Source organism: Lissotriton vulgaris, chromosome 6 (assembly GCF_964263255.1).
Source record: "Lissotriton vulgaris chromosome 6, aLisVul1.2, whole genome shotgun sequence".
Classification (NCBI taxonomy): domain Eukaryota; kingdom Metazoa; phylum Chordata; class Amphibia; order Caudata; family Salamandridae; genus Lissotriton; species Lissotriton vulgaris.
In genome coordinates, this window is record NC_141694.1 from 89,190,467 (window position 1) to 89,213,110 (window position 22,644).

Genomic DNA, 22,644 nt, shown 5'->3' on the forward strand with positions numbered 1-22,644 from the left:
CCCTCTGGCAACAGTGCGGGGTCACCTACCGATTCACGACCCCCTATCACCCTCAAGGAAACGGACTCGTCGAGCGGTTCAACCGCAAGCTCAAAGGGATGATTGGGGGGTTGGAAGAGCCCCTCCGTCGCCAGTGGGATGTGCTACTGCCGTGCCTCCTCTTCGCATATCGAGAAGTCCCCCAGAAGTCCCTCGGCTTCAGCCTGTTCGAGCTCTTATACGGACACCCTGTGCGAGGGCCCCTCAGCCTAGTCAAAGAAGGTTGGGAGATGCCCCCCCTAAAGACTCCTCCAGATGTCTTCAAGTACCTCCTGACCCTACGCAATCAGACCAGGCGATTCAGAGAAATGGCGAAAGCGAACATTGAGGCCAGTCAGGAGGACATGAAGAAGTGGTACGATCAAAATGCCTCCTCCATCGAATTCGAACCTGGCCAACAAGTGTGGGTGATGTCCCCCACTGAACCATGTGCCTTACAGGACAAGTGGACGGGGCCCTTCAAAGTGGTCGAGCGCAAGAGCCCCGTCACCTATCTCATCGATATGGAATCTTCACGGAACCCCCTCCGGGTCCTCCACGCCAATAGACTCAAACCCCACTTTGTGCGCTCGGAGCTCAGCCTCCTGATGGCTACAGACAGCGGAGCAGAAGAAGACTCCGAGCCCCTCCCTGATCTCCGAAAGACCCGGGAGAAAGATGGTTCCGTGGACGGGGTCCGACTCTCAGAAGCCCTCACCCCGGAACAGCGCCAAGGCTGCCGGGACCTCCTGCTGCAGTTTGCGACCCTGTTTTCCCTCACCCCAGGGGTCACCCCCTGGTGCTTGCACGACGTGGACACTGGGGACAGTCCCCCTATCCGACATCGGGCGTACCGCGTACCAGATCGGGTACGGGCCTGCATCCAAGAGGAGGTGTCCAAGATGCTCACGCTCGGGGTCATCGAGCCCTCGGACAGCCCCTGGGCCAGCCCAGTGGTACTGGTCCCCAAAGCTGCCGCCCCCGGCACCACTCCTGAGCTCCGGTTCTGCGTCGACTACCGGGGCTTGAACGCTGTCACCAGAACCGACGCTCATCCCATCCCCCGAGCGGCTGAACTGATCGACCGCATGGGAGCTGCCCGCTACCTCAGCATCTTCGACCTGACAGCGGGCTACTGGCAGATCGGTCTCACACCCCGGGCTCAAGAACGATCCGCCTTTTCCACCCCTGATGGCCACTACCACTTCAAGGTCATGCCATTCGGCATGAAGAATGCCCCAGCTACTTTTCAGCGACTGGTGAACCAGGTCGTGGCGGGACTCGAGGAATTCAGCGCCGCCTACCTGGACGATATCGCTGTGTACAGCCGCCACTGGTCCGACCACCTCCACCACCTCCAAGAGGTCCTGCAGGCCCTCCAACGGGCCGGCCTCACGATCAAGGCCAGCAAATGCCAAATTGGTCAAGGGTCCGTGACCTATCTCGGACACCAGGTGGGAAGCGGTCTGGTGGCCCCTCTTCAACTCAAGATCGCTGCCATCCAGTCCTGGCAGCCCCCCATCACGCAGACCGAGGTCCGCGCCTTCTTGGGGCTCACAGGCTACTACCGGCAGTTCGTAAGGGACTATGGCAGCATTGTGGGGCCCCTCACGGAACTCACATCCAAAAACCACCCGAAGAAGGTCAACTGGACCCCAGACTGTCAAGCGGCCTTCGAGAAGCTGAAGGCCGCCATGTGCACTGCCCCTGTGCTCCAGGCCCCCGACTACAGTCGGGAATTCATCGTCCAAACGGATGCCTCCGACCATGGTATCGGGGCAGTCCTCTCCCAGTTGAACCCCGAAGGACTTGACCAACCAGTGGCCTTCATCAGCCGACGTCTCCTGGCCCTAGAACAACGCTGGAGCACCATCGAGAGAGAGGCCTTCGCAGTGGTGTGGGCCCTCAAAAAGCTCCGGCCTTATCTCTTCGGTACCCACTTCCGGGTGCAGACAGATCATCGGCCCCTGCAGTGGCTAATGCAGATGCGGGGGGAAAACCCAAAACTATTGCGTTGGTCCATCTCCCTGCAGGGGATGGACTTCACTGTGGAATCGACCTGGCCAAGACCACGCCAACGCAGATGGCCTGTCACGCTTTTTCCGCCTCGACGAGGAGAGTCCCCAAGAGGATGGGTGACTCTCCCCGCCTTCAGCTGGGGGGGGACGCATGTTGGACAGGCCACATGAAGGGCTTGCTTCCTCCCCGCATGACAGGGCCCGAGCCCCGGTCCTCCAGGTGTTACCCACAGAAGCAACCCGCACCCCGTCTCATACGGGACTCCTGCCCCCGGACCTCTCTGTATCATGGGGCCGAATCCCTTCCAGCTCCCTCGGCCGGCCCGGCCGCCATCTTGGACACTGCACCACGAGGCCGCGTGGCCTCAGATCGACCCTAACCCTGGGCCTGGCCAGGCCCAGACATCCCGGCACCACCATCCACCCAGGAGGTGAACGGCCCACTTGGCAGGTCAATGGGAGAAAGAAGTGTCGATGGCTCTCCCCCGCCAGGTGCCGATCGCACCCAGCTCCCTCGGGCGCTGGCTCCACCCCCCTGCTGGGTGTCTGGACTCCCTCATCCCGGACCTCCCGACCTCCAAGTGCGAGGGTCCGGACATCAAAGGGCGCCAGACCTATAACTGGGGCAGCTCCAGAGCAGGAAGGCAGTTGTATCCTGGAGTCGAGAGACACCGCGACGAACTCATCCTTGACGGACTACTGGCGCTGCCGTAGTCCTGCCTTGCGAACTATTGTCTTGCCTGCTGGCGCTGCCGCAACCTTCTGAATCCTCCAACCTCGTCGGGACCTGCTGGCGCTGCCGCGGACCGTTGTACCTACCATCTTCACCGGGACCTGCTGGCGCTGCCGCGGACCGTTGTACCTACCATCTTCACCGGGACCTGCTGGCGCCGCCGCGGACCGTCGTCACCTTCGATCATCTCGGGACCTGCTGGCTCTGCCGCGGCCCGACCATCTAGAACGCCGAGCTCGAGGATTGTGAGCTATCCATCTTATCATCACATCTACCAGATTGGTAACAAGACTGTCCCGCTACCCCCTTCCCATCCAAGAGACTAAAATCGAGGGGACCCCTGAGTCCAGACCTCCTTGTACCATTCTACCGTACTTAAAGATTTCATATAAAGAACGTTAAACCTTATCCTTGTGTGGTGCACATCTGTGGGGGGGAAGTTACTCGTCTGTACGATCGCTGGAGACTGCTCTCCCCGGAGACCTCTCCCCTTGTCCTCGGCCGACCCTCCCGGTCCGTCTAACAGACGTCATCGATCCTCCGAACCAACCCGACGCTCGCACGATGCGGCCGGGGGCTCGGGCGACACCGCCCACGTGGCTCCGCCTGCCCCACACCTTCGGGTCCCTGGGCAGGGCGCGACGCCGGAGGAGGTCGAGAGGTACCTCATGGCCATGAGGGCCCTCCCTCCTCAGTCTGTTCCAGTGGCGCCTTCGGGCCTGACGGTTCCGTCTGGAGGTTCTAACGGGTCGGGAGGTGGGTCTGGGGGCCAGCGGGTGGGCCAGACCACCAGCGCTCCCTCTGCAGCAGCCTCCAAGCCCTCCTCCTCAGACCTTTCAGGGGCACCTTTTGCCAGTGGGCGGCAGGATTTGCCATCACCTCCCCCACTGGCTCAACATCACGTCGGACAGGTGGGCTTTGCAGATGCACCGAAAGGGCTACTCCCTCCCCTTCGATACTACCCCTCCGCCCATGCCCCCTTAGACCCATCGCATGTCGGAGGATCACTTTGCCCTTCTTCAACAGGAAGTTACAGGTCTCTTGGCCAAGTGAGCCATCAAGCGCGTTCCTGCCCCAGAAGTAGGTTGTGGTTGTTATTCCCATTACTTCTTGCTACCCAAGAAGCACAAGGGCTTGCCTCCTATCTTGAATCTCCGTAACGTCAATCAGTTCCTCAGGAAGGAGAAGTTAAAAATGCTAAACCTGACTCAGGTTCTTTCTGCTCTCGACCCTGGAGACTGGATGGTAGCATTGGACTTGCAGGACGCCCATTTTCACATACCGTCCTGCCGGCCCATCAGTGTTACCTACGGTTCACGTTAGGCCATGAGCACTTTCATTTTACCGTGCTCACCTTCGGCCTTACCAGCGCCTTTCGGGTTTTCACGTAAGTGATGGCAGTGGTCGCAGCTCATCTGCACAGATCAGGGGTTCCAGTCGTCCCCCTATCTCGCCGACTGGCTGTTGAAGGCAGGCTCGTCCTTGGCTGTCGTCGCCCACCTCCAGACTACGGCCGACCTCCTGCACTCGCTGAGGTTCACCATCAATGTGCCGAAGTCACACCTGATTACCTCTCAGAAGCTCAATTTCATCGGAGCAGTGCTGGACACAGCGCAGTTCGGGCTTATTCTCCCAAGCAGCGAGTGCAGGATATTTGGGCTAGGGTTCTGATCTTTCAGCCTCTATCCTGCTGGTGGACAATGCCAGGTGGCATATGCGGGCTCTGCAGTGGGTCCTGAAGTTCCAGTGGGCACAGCATCTGGGGAATCTTTCTGATTGCTTCCAGATCTCAGAGGGCACTGCACACCAGTTGCAGTGGTGGCTAACGAACCAAGATTATGTCAAAGGCAGATCCCTCTTCCTTCCCCAAACAGAGTTCACAGTGGTGAAGGATGCATCACTGCTGGGTTGGGGCGGCTACATGCGGAGATGAGGCCTCTGGTCTCCGGCAGAGTCTTGGCTCCATATCGAGCTTCAGGTGATTCATCTAGCACTAAAGGCTTTCCTTCCCTCTGTTCAGGGAAGAGTGGTGCAAGTGTTCATGGACAACACCACTGCCATGTGGTACTGCAGCAAACCGGGTGGGTGGGGTCGTGGACCCTATGTCAAGAGGCTCTCCGCCTTTGGACATGGCTGGAACACCAGGGCATATCACTGGTGGTTCACCATCTGGCAGGTCCTCTGAATGCCAGGGCGTACGTACTCAGCCGCAGGTGCATGTACTCACTTGTTTTCTCCAACTCCTTTCGTGATGCCCCAGTGGGACTTGAACCTGGTTCTTACTTATCTTATTTGTGCTCCTTTCAGGCAGCTACATAATTGTCATCTCAGACTCATAACCCTTAAAATTGCCTATCTGAAAGAAACCGGTTAGTGTTATATTCCTTACCTTAGAATATCCCCAGGTGTCAGACTGGATCCGGAAAGTTTTCGTCAGCAGTACCCCTGTGCGTCGGTAGGTGTCGTCTGCGGCTCCGCGTCCGTCATCTGCGTCATGATCGCCTGGATGACGTCGTCTGAGTACTTAGACGCCGCCCTCGTGCGCTGACGTCTGTTCATCTTTTTTCCGCGCCAGCAAGCGCAGATCCGGTAAGAGTAGTATTCATAGTCATTTTTTGACTAACTTTTTTGATCTGTTTTGGATTTATCTTCGAGTCGACTTCGACTCCTGGTGTTGTAGGGATGCCTGGTTTCAAGCCGTGCGACGCCTGTCACCGCCTGATGTTGGTGACCGACCCCACCGCTGGTGTGTCTTCTGCCTCGGGGCAGATCACGACGACAAGTCGTGCCCCGACTACCGGGCCTTGACCTCGAAAGCTAGGCAGGAGCGGTCCGGTAAGCTACTCTGGATCCGGCAGTTGGCTCCGTGACGCTCAAGGAGGAAGTTGAGGGACCGGTCGCAGAGACGCAGCCATCCTAGCTCATCGAGTCGTCACCACTCGTTGGGCTCCAAGTCCTCCGGTAAGTCGAGGCACTCTAAAAAGAAGTCGAAGATGCGACATCGCTCTTCCGACTCCTCTCGCCGGTCGCGCGATGCGGCTGAGGGTTCGGGTGACATCACCCGTGCGGCTCTGCTGGAGCCGCAGGCATCGCATCCGGCCCCTTACCCGCCGGTTCCTGGGCTGCATGCGACGCCAGAGGAGATGCATGATTTCCTTGTGGCCATGAGGACTCACTTCCCTCCGTCGGGACCTGTCTGCGTGCATTTGGGCACCGCAGACACGACTAGGGACACGAGTGGACCGGCGGCTTCGGCCCTGATGCCACAGGGCCCCGGGGGATCTAGGCCTGGATCATGGTCGACGCCAGTAGACCTCACGAATCCTCCGCTGGCGCCAACCCCGATGGTGTCGCTCCCAGCGCCGTCTTCGGACGATGCCGTCCCCAGTTTCAGCCCTGGGTCCGGCTTCGGAATGGCTCCGCTCGACGCCGTCTCCGGCGTCAATGGGTGAGGCCTTCACCTACGACCCGGCTCCGTCATTTCTGCCTGTTTATCAGGACACAGATGAGGGGAGGACAGGGAGGGGCCTGAGGACCCTCTGGCACTATAGCGCCAGTTGAGTAAGGACTGGGCAGATGAGCTGGGGGATGCCAGTGGTCTGGATACATAGCCTGACACTGGATTAATCTCTCCTCCCTCCGTGGCTACGGAGGAGGGTGCTACCTATGGTGTGGTGTTGCGCAGGGCAGCCAAGGTCTTGGCTCTTGAGCTCCCTGCCATGCTCCCTCCCATGAGGACTAACCTCCTCACAGAGGTGCTTCTGCTGCCGTTCAATGAAGCCCTCACGGACGTTCTGATGGGCACTTGGTCCAAGCCCTCCAGCCATGCCACCGCAGTACCACTGCATGCCGGGGGATCACTTGCAACTTCTGCAGGAGGAAGTTATGGCCCTCTTGGCAAAGGAGGCCATCAAGCACGTTCCTGGGCCAGAAGTAGGTTGTGGTTGCTACTTCCACTACTTTCTGGTACCCAAGAAGGGCAAAGGAGGCCTAAGCCCTATGTTGGACGTCCGGAGCGTCAACTGCTTCCTCCGGAAGGAGAAGTAAAAGATGCTGGCTTTAGCTCAGGTTCTAGCTGCCCTAGGCCCTGGAGACTGGATGGTAGCGTTGGTCCTGCCGGCCCAACGTCGCTACCTGTGGTTCACAGTAGTCCGCAAGCACTTTCAGTTTACCGTGCTCCCCTTCGGCCTCATCAGTGCCCCTCGGGTGTTCACAAAAGTGATGGCGGTGCTCGCAGCTCATCTGTGCAGATCAGGGGTTTTCAGTCTTCCCCTATCTCAACGACTGGTTGTTGAAGGTGGACTCACCCCAGACAGTCGTCTCCCACCTCCAGACTACGGCCGATCTCCTGCACTCGCTGAGGTTCTCCATCAATGTACCAAAGTCACACCTGTGCCCCTCTCAGAAGATCCTCTTCGTCGGAGCGGTTCTGGACTCTGGGCAGTGTCTGGTTTATCCTCCCGAGCAGCGGGTTCGGGATATTCAGGCTCTGATTCTGATCTTTCAGCTTTTATCCTGAGTCTCGTCAAGTTGACGCTGCAGCTCCTGGGGCTGATGACCTCCTGCATTCTGCTGGTGCATCACACCAGGTGGCGGATGCGGGCTCTGCAGTGGGACCTGAACTTTCAGTGGGCACAGCATCAGGGCAACATGTCAGACCACGTCCTGATCTCAGAGGGCACTGCGAGTCAGTTGCAGTGGTGGCTCACGGACCGCGATTGGGTCAGTGGCAGATCCCTGCCCCAACTGGAGCATGTAGTAGTGACGGATAGGTCCCTCCTGAAATGGGGGGGCCACATGGGAGAGGCGGAGATCAGAGGCATCTGGTCTCCGGCGGTGTCCCGGCTCCATATCAACCTTCTGGAGCTGCAGGCGATCCGGCTTGCACTGAAGGCCCTCTGTCCGGTGAAGTGTAGTGCAGGTGATCACGGACAACACCACCGCCATGTGGTACTGCTACAAACAGGGCGGGGTGGGGTCGTGGACCCTTTGTCAGGAGGCTTTGCGCCTCTCGACATGGCTGAAACACCAGGGCATCACCCTGATGGTTTAACACCTGGCAGGTTCTCTGAACGCCAGGGAGGACGAACTCAGCCGTCGGTGCATGATGCATCACGAATGGTGTCTGAACTCGAACGTGGCTCAAGGTCTCTTTCAGCAGTGGGGAGAGCCTTTGTTAGATCTATTCACCACCGAAGAGAACACACAATGTCATCATTTCTGCGCATTGGAGTTTCCAAGGCGGCACTCGCTCTGCGGCGCTTTTCGTCGCGAGTGGAGCTGCGGTCTCTTGTACGCCTTTCCGCCTATACCACTTCTGTCCAGAGTGCTGAAGAAGATCGGGCGAGACCGGGCACTAGTCTTCCTTGTGGCTCCGGACTAGGCACAACGGTACTGATATCCCGAGCTACTCAGGATGTCCGTCGATCCTCCGATTCGTCTGCCTCTTCAGGAGGACCTTCTGTCGCAGCAGCAGGGGACTGTCCTCCACCCGAAACTGTCCAGTCTCCACCTATATGCGTGGAGATTGAGCAGCGACAGTTGAGGCCATTTGAATTGCCTCCTGAAGTCTGTGATGTGATTCTGGCAGCCAGGCGTCCATCCACAAAACGGTATATGCCTGCAGGTGGAACAAATTTGTGACATGGTGCACAGCAAAGGCAGTGGATCCACTTTCTGCCCCCTTTCAGAGGTTCTCTTCTTCCTTCTTTCTCTTGCCCAGCAGGACTCTGCTCTGGGCACTATCAAAGGCTTTCTCTCGGCCATTTCAGCCTTCTTAACGCTTCAAGATCAGCCTTCTCTTTTCAAGTCCCCTGTTGTAAATAGATTCTTGAAGGGCATCATGCAAATTGTTCCCTCCTGTTCCCTTCGTGATGTCTCAGTGGGACTTGAACTTTGTACTGACCTATCTGATGTGCTCTCCCTTCGAGCCACTGCATAACTGTCCTCTTTGTCTTCTGACTCTTAAAACTGCATTCCTGGTTGCCATCACCTCTGCCAGGAGAGTGAGTGAGCTCCAGGCTCTGTCTTCTAAGCCTCCTTTCCTCTCTGTCCATCTGGACAAAGTTGTTTTGAGGACTCGTCCCTCTTTCCTGCCCAAGGTGTTTATAGCCTTTCATATCGGGCAGTCCATCACCTTGCCCACCTTCTTTCTGCCTCCGCATCCCTAGGAAGAGCGGCTCCACCGCCTGGACCCAAAACGTGCGCTCTTCTTTCATCTAGACCACACACGCCAGTTCTGGGTGGACAACCAGCTCTTTGTTGGTTACGTTGGCGCTAAGAGGGCAGGCGGTGCACAAGCGGACCATCTCTCGGTGGGTCGTGTTGTGCATCAAGGTCTGTTATGCCTTGGCTAAAAAGGAACCACCTGTGGGGCTGCGCGCCCCTTCCACTCGGGCCCGGCGGCTACTACTGCCCTGGGTCGGGGAGTCCCCTTGCAGTACATCTGTCAGGCGGCTACGTGGGCCTCGCTGCACACGTTTGCTAAGCACTACTGCCTGGACCGCCAAGTCCGGAGAGATGGCTTTTTCGGCCGTTCCGTTCTCCAGGACATTCTGGTGTGATCTTGGTTCGCAGACCCACCACCGGGGTTGGTATAGGGGGGGTATCTATTCTAAGGTAAGGAATCTAACACTAACCTGTTTGTTTCAGATGCACAAGTTACTTCCCTTCGTTAAAAATATATCTGTAAGAAACAGTAGTTAGTGTTAGATTTCTTACCGCCCCACCCATCCTCCCCGTTCTGCAAACCGATATCTAGGGTTAATGTATCTCCCTTTGAGGGCCCTAGTTTCATGGCACCGGTGTCGGTTTCTTGCATGGCACTGCGTTCCTGGCGCTGAAAGCTATGTACAGGACTGACGTCATCGGCCCAGGGCGGCGTCTAAGTACTTCGACGTCCTCCAGGTGATCACGACGCAGCCAACGACGGACGCGGAGCCGCAGACAACGCCTACCGACGCTCAGGGGTACTGCTGATTAAAACTTTCCTGATCCAGTCTGACGCCTGGGGATATTCTAAAGTAAGGAATCTAACACTAACTACTGTTTCTTACAGATATATCATTACCGAAGGTAAGTAACTTGTGCTTCTGGTTGCCATCATCTCTGCTCACAGGGTGAGTGAGCTACAGGCCCTTTCTTCTAAGCCTCCTTTCCTGGCTGTTCATCCGGACAAGGTTGTCCTCTGCACTAAGCCTTCTTTCCTTCCCAAAGTGGTTACCTCTTTCCATGTAGGACAGACCATCACTTTTCCCACTTTCTTTCCGCCTCTGCATCCTCTTAAAGAGGACGAGGCTCCACCGCCTGGATCCAAAATGTGCGCTTTCGTTCTGTCTGGATCTCACACAAAAATTCTGGGTCGATGACCAGCTCTTTGTCGGTTATGTGGGCACGAAGAAAGGTCGGGCCGTGCAAAAAAGAACCACCTCCCAATGGGTCATTCTTTGCCTCAAAATCTGCTATTTTTTAGCGAAAACGGAACCTCCAGTGGAGTTGCGTGCCCATTCCACCAGGGCGACAGTAGCCATTACTGCTTTGGGGCGTGGAGTCCCTCATCTTCACATCTGCCAGGCAGCTACGTGGGCTTCACTGCACATGTTTACCAAACACAACTACTGCCTGGAAAGCCAAGTCCGGATAGACTGCTTAATCGGCCGTTCAGTTCTCCAGTACTTTCTGGTGTGAACTTGGTTCGCAGATCCACCACCGGGGTTGGTATTGCTGGGTTATCTGTTCTAAGGCGAGGAATGCATAACAGTCTCTTTCAGATGAACAGGTGTCTTACCTTCGGTAATGATATATCTGTAAGAGACCTAGATTAGTTATGGATATCTCACCGCCCCACCCATCCTCCCTGTTCCAAGAACTGACTTCTAGGGTAAGTGACTTCCCTCTCAGGATCCTTGTTTTTGTGCACCAGTGGTCAGTGTCTTGCATGGCTCTGCGCTTCTGGCATGAAATACTGTGTAAAGAACGGACTTCAGCGCGCAAGGGGGAGGTCTAAGTAGATAACGTGATGTCATTCTGGCCACCACGACGCCAACGACAAACACTGAGTCGCCCAACGCCACCTAGCGACGTGCAGAGGTACTGCTGAAGGAAAAATTCTCCGGATCCAGTCTGGTGCCCGGGGGTAATTCTAAGGTGAGGAATCCATAACTAATCTGTCTCTTACAGATATATAGTTACCAAAGGTAAGTAACTTTTCATTTATGTAATTACGTGGGGCTAAGGTATTCTAACTAGTTTATTGGCCTTTCAGATAGACATCTAATTGTTGCGTGTGTCTTTAAGAAATTATGTTAGTCCTAATAATCAGTTGTTAATTTCCAATGGTAAATGAGTCAACACTATATATATTTATTAACTTCCAAAATCAGAAATGCTCATGATCCCCCTAAATGAAATGGGAGGCCCAGGCTCCACTTTCATTCTCTGCTGATTTGGAGAACGATATTCCTCTGGAACTGTTTGCAAGTACAACTGCGCTACAGCTACATGATGTGTGAACTGGTCTGATGTGCAGTCAGTAAAATTTGTGAATGAATTAGTATGCATCTCCCCTTAAAAGGCACTATTTTATTCAGAGAGCACTGTGTCCTGAACATTGTGTTTTCTTTTTTCTCTTCAGTTCCTACATTTCTCCACACAGAGCACTTGGAGTGCTATTTTTAAGCATGAAGTCTTATCCCGTGACCCTAAGCTACTTGCAGTTTTACCAAACTATCTTTCTGCAGTATTAATGAACTTGGAGAAGGTATGCTGTGATATTTATTTTCTGTATATGCAGTGCACATATTGAGTCAATCACCTGGTTCTGTAATATGTGTTTGTTTAGCAGACATAACAACAACTCCTGCTCTGTTGTTCTTCTCCTGCCCTCTTTCCTTTATAACTGGTTAGGATTGCCTGCACCGTAGGCCAACTGGTAAAAATTAATACTATCGTCATTTTTTAGCACACTATGCAGATTGCCCCTCTATGCTCCTTTTTGGGTGGTGCTGTACCTTTCTTGTATTCTGTCACCTGGAAGTTCTGTGTTTCAATGGCATTATTCCATTTCAGTATTGAAGAAAATGCCTTTGTTGCCCATTTCATTTACAATAGGTGGCAAACCGTGCATTGTATTTAATAGGCAGTTCTGTCCAGTTGAGCCTCAAAGCGACCTGGCTCAAACCTTTGGAACCATTATCTGGTGACTTTGAGGTTATTTTGTGCTAGAACTCATTTGAGGCAATTGAAGAACCATTTCTCACCCCATGTCTAAGACATAAAGAACAACTAGACCCCTCATGCAGTCTGAATTGGGTGTCTTCTTATTTTCCTTGTCTAAATTCCTGCAAAGTCTGTCTGAAGATGTCCAAGAAGACAGGGTACAGAGAAAAGATCAGACTCTATGGACTATAGGAAGGTTGGCACTGGTGTAAAGAGACACTGTCTAGAAGATCTGAAGAATATGCAGAGGGGCTCTCTCGTTCTTCTCTTCTTCCCTTGTTTCCAAAGATCCCCAGCATGGTAAATCCAGAGATTTATCCCCGGAGGAGAAAAGAAGATGCACCTGTTCTACAGCGAGGTCCATCACATCTAAGGTAGGGACAGTAGCTACTTGCTTGCTGGCTCAGTGTCGAGGAAGAGTCGGTTGACCTTGAAGTTAAGAAAGTTGTGTTAAGATCACATCTATGTTGAGGGATACTTCTCCTAGCATACCTTTCCAACTGTGTGTGAAGTGAGCCTGCAAGATGAAGAAGAGGAGGGTGCCATGTAAGCCACACTCTGACTACTCTAGGACCTAGTTTCCTATCTATAGTCTTTCCAGTGGTAACATAATCTTCTGCCTCAGCTCATAATCCTTCTCAAAGGGTTTCCCCATTCTTCAGCGTGGGTCACCAGTGTTTTCTGCACTTCTGGTAGACACTCAGCCTTCTTTGCCTGCAACACGGATAGCGCCTCCCCCTGTGCTGCATCTACCGACTTTACCACCTCATTGTATTGATGCTCCTTTGTGGCCTGCCAAGAGTCTGAGGTCTTCTAAAGGTAGATCTTGAATTCAGAGGAGCCATTCTAGAAGTTCTCATCCTATGAGGCATCATTCAAGATGTCAAAGGTATTCCAGTTACCACTACTTCATACCTGCATATCAGTCTTCTACATGTTTGCGCTCCTCCTGACCCCTTACCACTTCCCTTTGCACTCCTACCCCCTCCATGGGCCTACATAATGACAAATGGAGGACAAACTAATACAGTGGGCGTGGCACTGGTTCACCAAAGGCAGGCACATTTTCACCTGTCTGTCTCTGGGTCATACCCAGCACCAGAAACCCTGGCCCAAACCAAGGTTTGCGAACAAAAGAACTCGTAATCTCAAGGACATACTGGTCCATACTGGTCCATACCAGACCACCACCTAAGAAACAGTATTCTGAGGTCCCTCGCCTATGGGACTACCGCCCAGTGACTGGACATTTCCCCTGCGGTTCATGTTCAGTTTGTTCACTGACTAAACCAGTAAAGGAAATACAATTACTACCAGACTTTAAGTGGACAATAAGAAACCATACCAACTGCAACACTAGTCATGTCATTTACATGATTACATGCCCATGCGACAAGCGCTACATTGGCATGATATGCAGAAATGTAAAACAACGCATTTCCGAACATCGCAGTAATGTGAAATGCAAAAGAGGCACCACAAAAATGTCCACTCACTACATTGAGGCAGGCCACAAGACAGAAGATTTAAATTGGATTATACTGAAACCTTAAACAACAAAAATTACAATGCTGAGAAAATCAGTTTTGAGAAAGAACAATGGTGGGTGCACAGACTAAAAACGGATTCTCAGGGACTGAATGAGAACATCCCTTAACTAGACATTGACAAAGGGACCTGCTGTGCCATAGTTAAATGCTGCAACAGTATTTCATTTTTGTAACCTACCGTTAAAAATCTATCCCGAAACCTCCAGACACTGGGTTTCTGTCCTCATTATAATGACTGCAAGAACAGTGCCGCAAGTACAATGTAGATCGCAGCTGACGTGCCAATCTCCACTCTTGAACAAAGGCAATGAATTCAGAAACCTCGTTATGAGGGACCACTGCCCCGAAACTATCAGTCTCCTTACGCTTTGGATTCAAGTTCAGTCAAAACCTGAATTAATTGACAAACTCTTTGTAGACGAATTGGTATTTCTGAGCTAGACATCCCAATTTATTTTCCCACAATTAGAAGCACAACTTAAAACATAATCAAAAAACAGACTTCCGCACTAATTCATTAGTCTTTCATCGGTTGCTGCAAAACTTGCAAGAGCGATATAATGGCACCCGGAAGAGACACTCCTCCCGGGACCTGAGTGGTGGAGTCAGCACAAGTCGTGCTTGGAGCGAGACCGCAGGTAGCAGGAGGACACGCCTGAACCGCCGCAAACCGTAATGTATTACCGAAACATTCCCCTTTTTTCTGAATATCATAATTATTCCAGTAGGCCTCCTCGACTCACTGGGAACCCGTTGAGGCACGAGAATAAACCCACTGAAGGTACGTGTGAAATATTGTCGCTAGCATAGCCGGGCTAGCTCATTAGCGCGATGGTATTAAATTCTTTACCCCTCATAGTCACACCATTGCTCTAGCGTAAGCCGATACTGAAACATTGGGGCACCGGGGCACCACTGACCGAGAAAGTTAGCACTTGAGGGAGGATGAGATTAATCGGCACAATTGGGGATTAAGCGGCGAATAGACACTCAATACTCCGCCATTAGAACTACTTGAACGAGATACGTAATAAAACTGCGTTTGATAAAATTAAGAGTGCACACATTCTGCCTACTGAATGAGTAGAGAAATTTTGCCATAGATTTCCGAATATTTTTCTGGATAGACGATTTATCACCAAGTACAAAGGTTGAATAAGCATGGAATGAGTGAGTGATTCTTTGCCATGGTTATGTGCGTTCTTAATGAAGTATTGCCTTTTCCAGTTGCTGTACCAAATGATTTTAAAACACAACACAGTAATTTCTGTATACGAGTCCTAAAAACCCCCCACTACCCCTTCCCCTTGTATGTCTGTCATTTTCGTTTTACAGGTACCTTGAGACCTAACCAGGAGAAGGATTAATATATCCATCTTCCCACTTCTCCACATGAATAGACAAATCTGTTTATAGGAGATTGCACCCACTGAGATGCCCTCGGTCTCATTACACCTTTCACTTGGTCCTGAAGAAAGCCCACTTGACCTCACCAGGCAACCAAGGGCTGAAACATGTTGACCTCTTTTAATCACTGATTGCAGTGTGTGAGAGCCCTACTCACTCTCTAACACACGTTTATAAAACGTTTTAATTCCAACTCGAATCCAGACCCAATAAAGACTAACTTCCTGCTGTACGAGTACTTTTTAATTGACATACCCTACACATCACTAATCACTACAGTTTTAACCAGGGGAAAACCTCCGGCTGGAGGATGCATAACCACTAACCCTATGATTATGCGAACACGCGACTAATTAGTGAAGAATCAAGATATACCGCTTTAACGTAAAATCAGACACGTGCATGAGGGTTTTTAATTTGGGACATATCTGTACGCGACCTGCATACCCAGGTTATGCAGGACAAGTGATCCCTGCCTACCTGATCTTGTAAAGTTAGATATAACCTTACTCTCTGAAGTGGTAGCTTGGTCGAGCAGTAAGGCAGTATCAGAGGACAGTGTAAAGCATTTGTTGTACACCCTTAGTCATCAAATAGTCTCACACACTCAAGAATTGAACTCTAGGACAATTGTTTTGTATAAAACATATACATGGTATTTTATTTTAGAACCACAGGTTTATATGAAAATACCTTCTCAGAATGAGATGCTACAGTTGAATACTTTCAATGAGCAATAGACTTTTAAATGCAATAGATAAAGTTGTTGCAATATGCAACGCAATCTCATCACAATAACATTGAGCTCAATGGGAAGTTTTAAGTGAATGCAATAAAATCACTATACAAATGTTTTTCTTACTCAGGCTGGATCTTGGATTCAGCCATGGTGTATTTCCTGTAAACAGTTGAAAGAAATCGTTTTTGTTACACAGGCGATTTTTAAGGAATATTTGTATGTTTTGAAAATCGACACTTAAAAGAAATGTTGGTTAAAAAAAAAAACCGCAATGGATTCCTATGGAGGAAAATCAGGTTATCCGAAAATCAGTTGATGACTTTTTAGGGTCAGTGCTGGGCACCAAGATCCAGCACTGGGATGTCTCCTAGTAAGAGGTGAGTAATTTTGTTTTTGTTGATCGGATGATTTTTAGTGAATATTTTAAAGTTTCAAAAAACAATTTGAAGAATTTCCAAGTGAAACCAGTCAATGTTACCCTAAGGCGAAATTTAGGTTATCAGCTTTCTGGTAAGTACTCATCTGAAAGAAACAGGTTAGTATTAGATTCCTTACCTTAGAATATACCCAGGCGTCAGACTGGATCCGGAAATTTTTGCGTAGCAGTACCCATGCGCGTCGGTAGGCATCGTCTGCAAGTCTGTGTCCGTCGTCGGCGTCGTGGGCGCCGTGATGAAGTCTTCGGAGTATTTAGATGCCGCCTCCGCGTGCTGACGTCAGTTCTTCTTTTTTCCGCGCCAGCAGCGCAGATCCGGAAAAAGTGGTACCTTAACCACTTTTTGACTAAACTTTTTTGTGATCTCTTTTGATCCTTTTTCGAGTCTTCGACTCTGAACGGTGCCGGTAGGGATGCCATGTTTCAAGCCCTGTGAGGACTGCGACCGACTGATGTCGGTCACCGACCCTCACTGCCGGTGTCTTCACTATCTCGGCGTAGACCACGACGACCAGGCCTGCCCCGACTGCCGAGCCCTGACTTCGAAAGCTAGGCTGGAGCGGTCCCACAAGTGGCTCGAGCTACGGCAGTCGGCCCCGTGTGGCGAGAGGTCCCGGTCCGGATGGAGGTCGAGGGACCGGTCGCGGGGTCAGAGCCATCATAGCTCCGGGAGTCGACATCACTATTCAGGCTCGAAGTAGTCAGGTAAGCACAAGAAGTCGAAGAAACGTCACCGCTCTTCTGACTCCCCTGAAGCGCACCACCCACCGCCCGACGCTCGCGTGACACCTCCCAACTGTCGGAGTTGCGGGCGTCGCAACTTGACCCATACCCTCCGATCCCTGGGCAGCAAGCGACGCCGGAGGAGGTCGAGCACTTCCTCATGGCCATGAGGTCCCTCTCTCCTCTGACGGGCTCCGCGGCGCCTTCGGGCCCAGCGGACCAGTCTGGTGGCCCTAGCGGGTCGGGTGCTTCGGCCCCGATGCCGGCGGGTGCTTCGGCCCCGACGGCGCCGGCGCCTTCGGGCCCCGCTGGATCCGCTTCCGGATCCGGGTCGTCGCTGGTTGACCTAATGACCTCACCGGTGCCGGTCCCTAGGGTGTCACCTCTGGCGCCGTCTTCGGGCAGCGCCGTCCCCGATGCCTCCCTAGCTCCAGTTCCGGCGTCGGAACGGCCCCGCTGGGCGCCGCTTTCGATGCCGCTTGGAGAGTTTTACTTCAATGAACTGGCCCCATCTTTTGACAACCCTGAGTTTCAGGACATGGGTGATGAGGATTATTGGGATGGGTCTGAGGACCCTCTGACACGTAATTGTCAGTCCCAAGAGGACTGGACAGGTGAACTTGGGGATGCCAGTGGTCAGACACTGGTTTTGTCTCACCCCGACCGTGGCTACAGAGGAGGGGGCAACCTTCAGTGTGGTGTTGACGCGGGCGGCTAGGCCTTTGGCCTTGAGCTCCCCGTCACGGCCGTGAGGACTAAACTCCTCACTGAGGTCCTTAAACCGAAGTCAAGCTCGTCCGAGCCACTGCTGACGTTTAATGAGGCCTTGACTGACGTTCTTTTGGGCACGTGGTCCAGGCTCGCTACAGGTGCCCCTGTAGATAGGAACGTGGCCAGACACCACCGCCCGGCCCCGGGCGACCCTTGTTCCCCCCCCCCTCCCCTCCCCGAGAGCCTGGTGATCCAGGCCTCCAACTCCCAGATCACATTCCGGTCAGATCCGCCCGATAGGGAATCCAAGAAGTATGAGCAATACGGCAAGAAGGTATTCTCCTCCCTCAGTTTGGGACTGCGGTCTTCCAAAACTGCATGCCTCTTGGGCCGCTACACCCACTCTCTGTGGGACATGGTCGCGGACGTGCTGCCACAATGCTCGGCGGAGGTCAAGGCTAAACTCACCCACGCCCTTGTGGAGGGTCGAGATGTAGCACGCTATTCCATCCGTTGTGGGCTGGATACCACCGACTCACTGGGCAGAGCGATGGCAACAACAGTGGCGATTCGTCGACACGCCTGGTTGAGGTCCGCCAACTTTTCGGCCGATGTCCAGAATACCCTCATGGACATGCTGTTTGATGGCCGCCGCCTGTTTAGCGACAAGGCATACCATGCGCTTGAGCGCTTTAAGGACTCCAGGGCTACGGCCAAGTCCTTGGGCCTCTCGGCCCCGCGCCAGCAATCAGGTGCCTTTCGCCCCTTTCGTGGCCAAGGAATGGGCCCCCCCCCCCCCACGTGCTGCCAGCCACGCACCGCAGACTAATTATCAACGCCGTGGCGGCCGTGGTCGGGGACAACGGCGAGGCCTGTCCACACCTACCCCTGCAGCATCTGCCTCAAAACCCTCCTAGTCCGTGCTTTCAGGCCCATGTGACGCCAGAGGGGGGCAGGATTCGCCATCACCACGTCCACTGGCGCACTGTCGCATCGGACAGGTGGGAGCTGCAAATCGTCCGAAGGGGCCTACTCTCTCCCCTTCGAGACGATCCCTCCAGCCATGCCACCGCAATTCCACCGCGTGTCTGGGGATCATTTGCGACTTCTGCAGGAGGAAGTTACGGCCCTCTTGGCCATGGGGGCCATCGAGCGCGTTCCTGGGCCAGAAGTAGGGTGTGGTTGCTACTCCCACTACTTCCTGGTACCCAAGAAGGGCAAAGGGGGCCTACGCCCTATCTTGGATCTACGGAACGTCAACGGCTTCCTCCGGAAGGAGAAGTTCAAAATGCTGACTCTGGCTCAGGTCTTAGCTGCCCTGGACCCAGGAGACTGGATGGTAGCGTTGGACTTGCAGGACGCTTAATTCCACATCCCCGTCCTGCCGGCCCACCGGCGCTATCTACGGTTCACGGTAGGCCACGAGCACTTTCAGTTTACCGTGCTCCCCTTCGGCCTTACCAGTGCCCCACGGGTGTTCACGAAGGTGATGGCGGTGGTCGCAGCTCATCTGCGCATGTTAGGGGTTTCAGTCTTCCCCCACCTCGACGACTGGTTGTTGAAGGTGGGCTCGCACCAGACAGTCGTCAGCCACCTCCAGAGGACTGCAAAAAACACAGTTGATGGACAGAATGCAGAACAATGTCTTACATTCACCCCAGTACAAAGATCTGGGCCTAAATCCAGTCAGGGTCAGACTGATTTGCATACAGCCATGTCTGAACTGGGGTGGCAGAGTGGGCAAAAGAACGGTGATGGATTAAACCCAGATCGTTTGACTGGGTGTGAGTGTTTGATTGATTCAGATGCTCCGTCCATCACCACCCTCTTTTGTACTACCTCCAGATGACGGCAGACCTCCTGCACTTGCTGGAGTTCTCCATCAATGTGCTGAAGTCACACCTGTGCCCCTCTCAAAAGTTCCTCTTCATCGGAGCGGTTCTCGACTCTGTGCAGTTTCGGGTTTATCCTCCCGAGCAGCGGGTTCACGATATTCAGGCTCTGATTCCGATCTTTCAGCCTTTATCCCGAGTTTTGGTCAGGTTGACGCTGCGGCTTCTGGGGCTGATGGCCTCCTGCATCCTTCTGGTGCATCACGCCCGATGGCGGATGCGGGCTCTGCAGTGGGACCTGAAGTTTCAGTGGGCCCAGCATCAGGGCAACCTGTCCGACCATGTCCTGATCTCGGAGGGCACTGCGAGACAGCTGCAGTGGTGGCTCACGGACCGCGATTGGGTCACCGGCAGATCCCTCTCGCTACCCTAACCGGAGCACGTAGTTGTGACCGACGCGTTCCTCCAGGGATTGGGAGGCCACATGGGTTGAGGCGGAGATCAGAGGCCTCTAGTCTCCGGCGGAGTCCCGGCTCCATATCAACCTTTTGGAGCTGCGGGCGATTAGTCTTGCACTGAAGGCATTCCTCCCCTCTTTCCGGGGGGGTGTAGTGCAGGTGTTCAGACACCACCACCGCCATGTGGTACTGCAACAAACAGGGCAGGGTAGGGTCGTGGACCCTCTGCCAGGAGGCTCTGCGCCTCTGGCAGTGGCTGGAACATCAAGGGGTGACCCTGATGATTCAACACCTGGTAGGTTCTCTGAACGCCAGGGAGGACGAACTCAGCCGCTGGTGCATGATGGATCACAAATGGCGTCTGAACTCGGACGTGGCGCAAGGTCTCTTTCTGCAGTGGGGAGAGCCTTGGTTAGATCTATTCGCCACAGAAGGGAACGCGCAATGTCATCAGTTCTGCGCGTTGGAATTTCCAAGGCGGCACTCGCTCGGAGACGCTTTTCGTCGCGAGTGGAGTTGCGGTCTGTTGTAGGCCTTTCCGCCTATACCACTTCTGCCCAGAGTGCTGAAGAAGATCAAACACAACCGGGCCCAAGTCATCCTTGTGGCTCCGGACTGGGCACGAAGGTACTGGTATCCCGAGCTACTGAGTATGTCAGTCGATCCCCTGGTTCGTCTGCCTCTTCAGGAGGACCTTCTGTCGCAGCAGCAGGGGACGGTACTTCACCCGAAACTGTCTAGTCTCCACCTCCATGCTTGGAGATTGAGCGGCGACAGTTAAGGCCATTTGACTTGCCTCCTGAAGTCTGTAATATCATTCTGGCAGCCAGGCGTCCCTCCACAAAGTTGGTATACGCCTGCAGGTGGAACAGATTTGTGGCATGGTGCACAGCAAAGGCTGTGGATCCTCTCTCTGCCCCTCTTTCTGAGGTTCTTCTCTTCCTTCATTCTCTTGCCCAGCAGGGCTCTGCTCTGGGTTACTCAAGGGCTACTTTTCTGCCCTTTCAGCCTTTCTTAGGCTGCCTGATCAACCATCTTTGTTCAAGTCCACTATTTTCACTCGTTTTCTGAAAGGCATCACACACACGTTTCCACCTGTTTCATTCGTGATGCCTCAGTGGGACTTGAACCTGGTTCTTATCTGATGTGCGCTCCCTTTGAGCCACTTCACAACTGTCCTATCCGCCTTCTTACTCTGAAGACTGCTTTCCTGGTTGCCATCACCTCTGCCAGGAGAGTGAGTGAGCTCCAGGCTCTTTCATCCAAACCCCCTTTCCTTTCTGTCCATCCGGACATGGTTGTGTTGCGGACTAGACCTTCTTTCCTGCCCAAGGTTGTCACGGCCTTCCACATCGGGCAGTCTATCACCCTGCCCACCTTCTTTCCGCCTCCTCATCCCTCTAAAGAGGAAGAGCGGCTCCACCGTCTGGACCGAAAACGTGTGCTTTTATTTTATTTGGATCGCACAAGCCAGTCCCAGGTGGATGATCAACTCTTTGTTGGTTACGTGGGCGCTAAGAATGGGTGGACGGTACACAAGCAGACCATCTCTCGGCGGGTCGTGTTGTGTATCAAGGCATGCTACTCCTTGGCTAAGAAGGAACCTCCTTTTGGGCTGAGGGCTCATTCCACTCGGGCCACGGCGGCTACTACTGCCCTGGGTCGGGGAGTCCCCTTGCAGGACATTTGTCAGGCGGCTACGTGGGCCTTGCTGCACACGTTTGCAAGACACTACTGCCTGGACAGTCAAATCCGGAGGGATGGTTTCTTTGGCCGTTCCGTCCTCCAGGACTTTCTGGTGTGATTATTGGTTCGCAGACCCACCACCGGGGTTGGTATTGCTGGGGTATCTATTCTAAGGTAAGGAATCTAATACTAACCTGTTTCTTTCAGATGAACAAGTTACTTACCTTCGGTAACGATAGATCTGTAAGAAACAGTAGTTCGTATTAGATTCCTTACCGCCCCACTCATCCTCCCCGTTCTGCAAACCGATATATAGGGTTAAGGTCATCCCCTTTCAGGGCCCTAGTTTCAATGGCACCAGTGTTGGTTTTTAGCATGGCTCTGCGTTTCTGGCGCAGAAAAGCTGTGTCTAAGAACTGACGTCAGCACGCGGAGGCGGCGTCTAAGTACTCCGACGATGTCATTACGGCGCCCACGAGGCAGATGAAGGACACGGAGCCGCAGACGACGCCTACCGACGCGCAAGGGTACTGCTACGCAAACCTTTCCGGTTCCAGTCTGACGCTTAAGGATATACTAAGGTAAGGAATCTAATACGAACTACTGTTTCTTACAGATATATCCTTACCGAAGGTAAGTAACTTGTTCGACTGGCAGAATTAAGGTTCTGGTGGTAGACTCTGTAGTCTCCCAGGTTCAGGTAGGTACAGTTGTTACACCCTAAGCAGCATAGGGGCAGCCAGGTGCAGAGAGAGTAGGCCCAATGTTAGCCTATAGCGGGCAGGGGGCCTTTGGTTGGTGGCTGCTAGCAGGCAGACCATGCAGCTGTGGGAGCTGGACTCCTGGTCACTTGCACAGGGCAAGTGGGGAATTAAAATAGGACAGATGCTGCACTTCCAGTGACACTCTGGCGGATGGGTGTAGGGTGCATTTGGGCCGTCGGGCGCCCAATGGTTTTCAATGGGAAAGGTACAAGACGAACAAAGGCTGCAAGCTCGGGGACGGAGATTCTTCAGGTGCGACCACCACTTCAAGAGGTAAGTTGGGAAGCTGTTGGTTGGGTAGACACCCATGCGTTTGGATCAGGGGGCCGTCGGGCGCCGGGTGCAGGGGTCTT

At 53.3% G+C, this 22,644-nt stretch overlaps 1 protein-coding gene across 1 annotated transcript in view; it reads left to right on the top strand.

The window, feature by feature from the left end:
• LOC147706847 (exportin-5-like) overlaps nucleotides 1-22,644 on the top strand; it is a 2,027,127-nt gene that overhangs the window by 377,489 nt on the left and 1,626,994 nt on the right. The window contains exon 11 of the mRNA XM_086926003.1: nucleotides 11,402-11,527. Coding sequence (XP_086782129.1) covers nucleotides 11,402-11,527 — 126 coding nt within the window. The remainder of the gene's footprint in view (nucleotides 1-11,401; nucleotides 11,528-22,644) is intronic.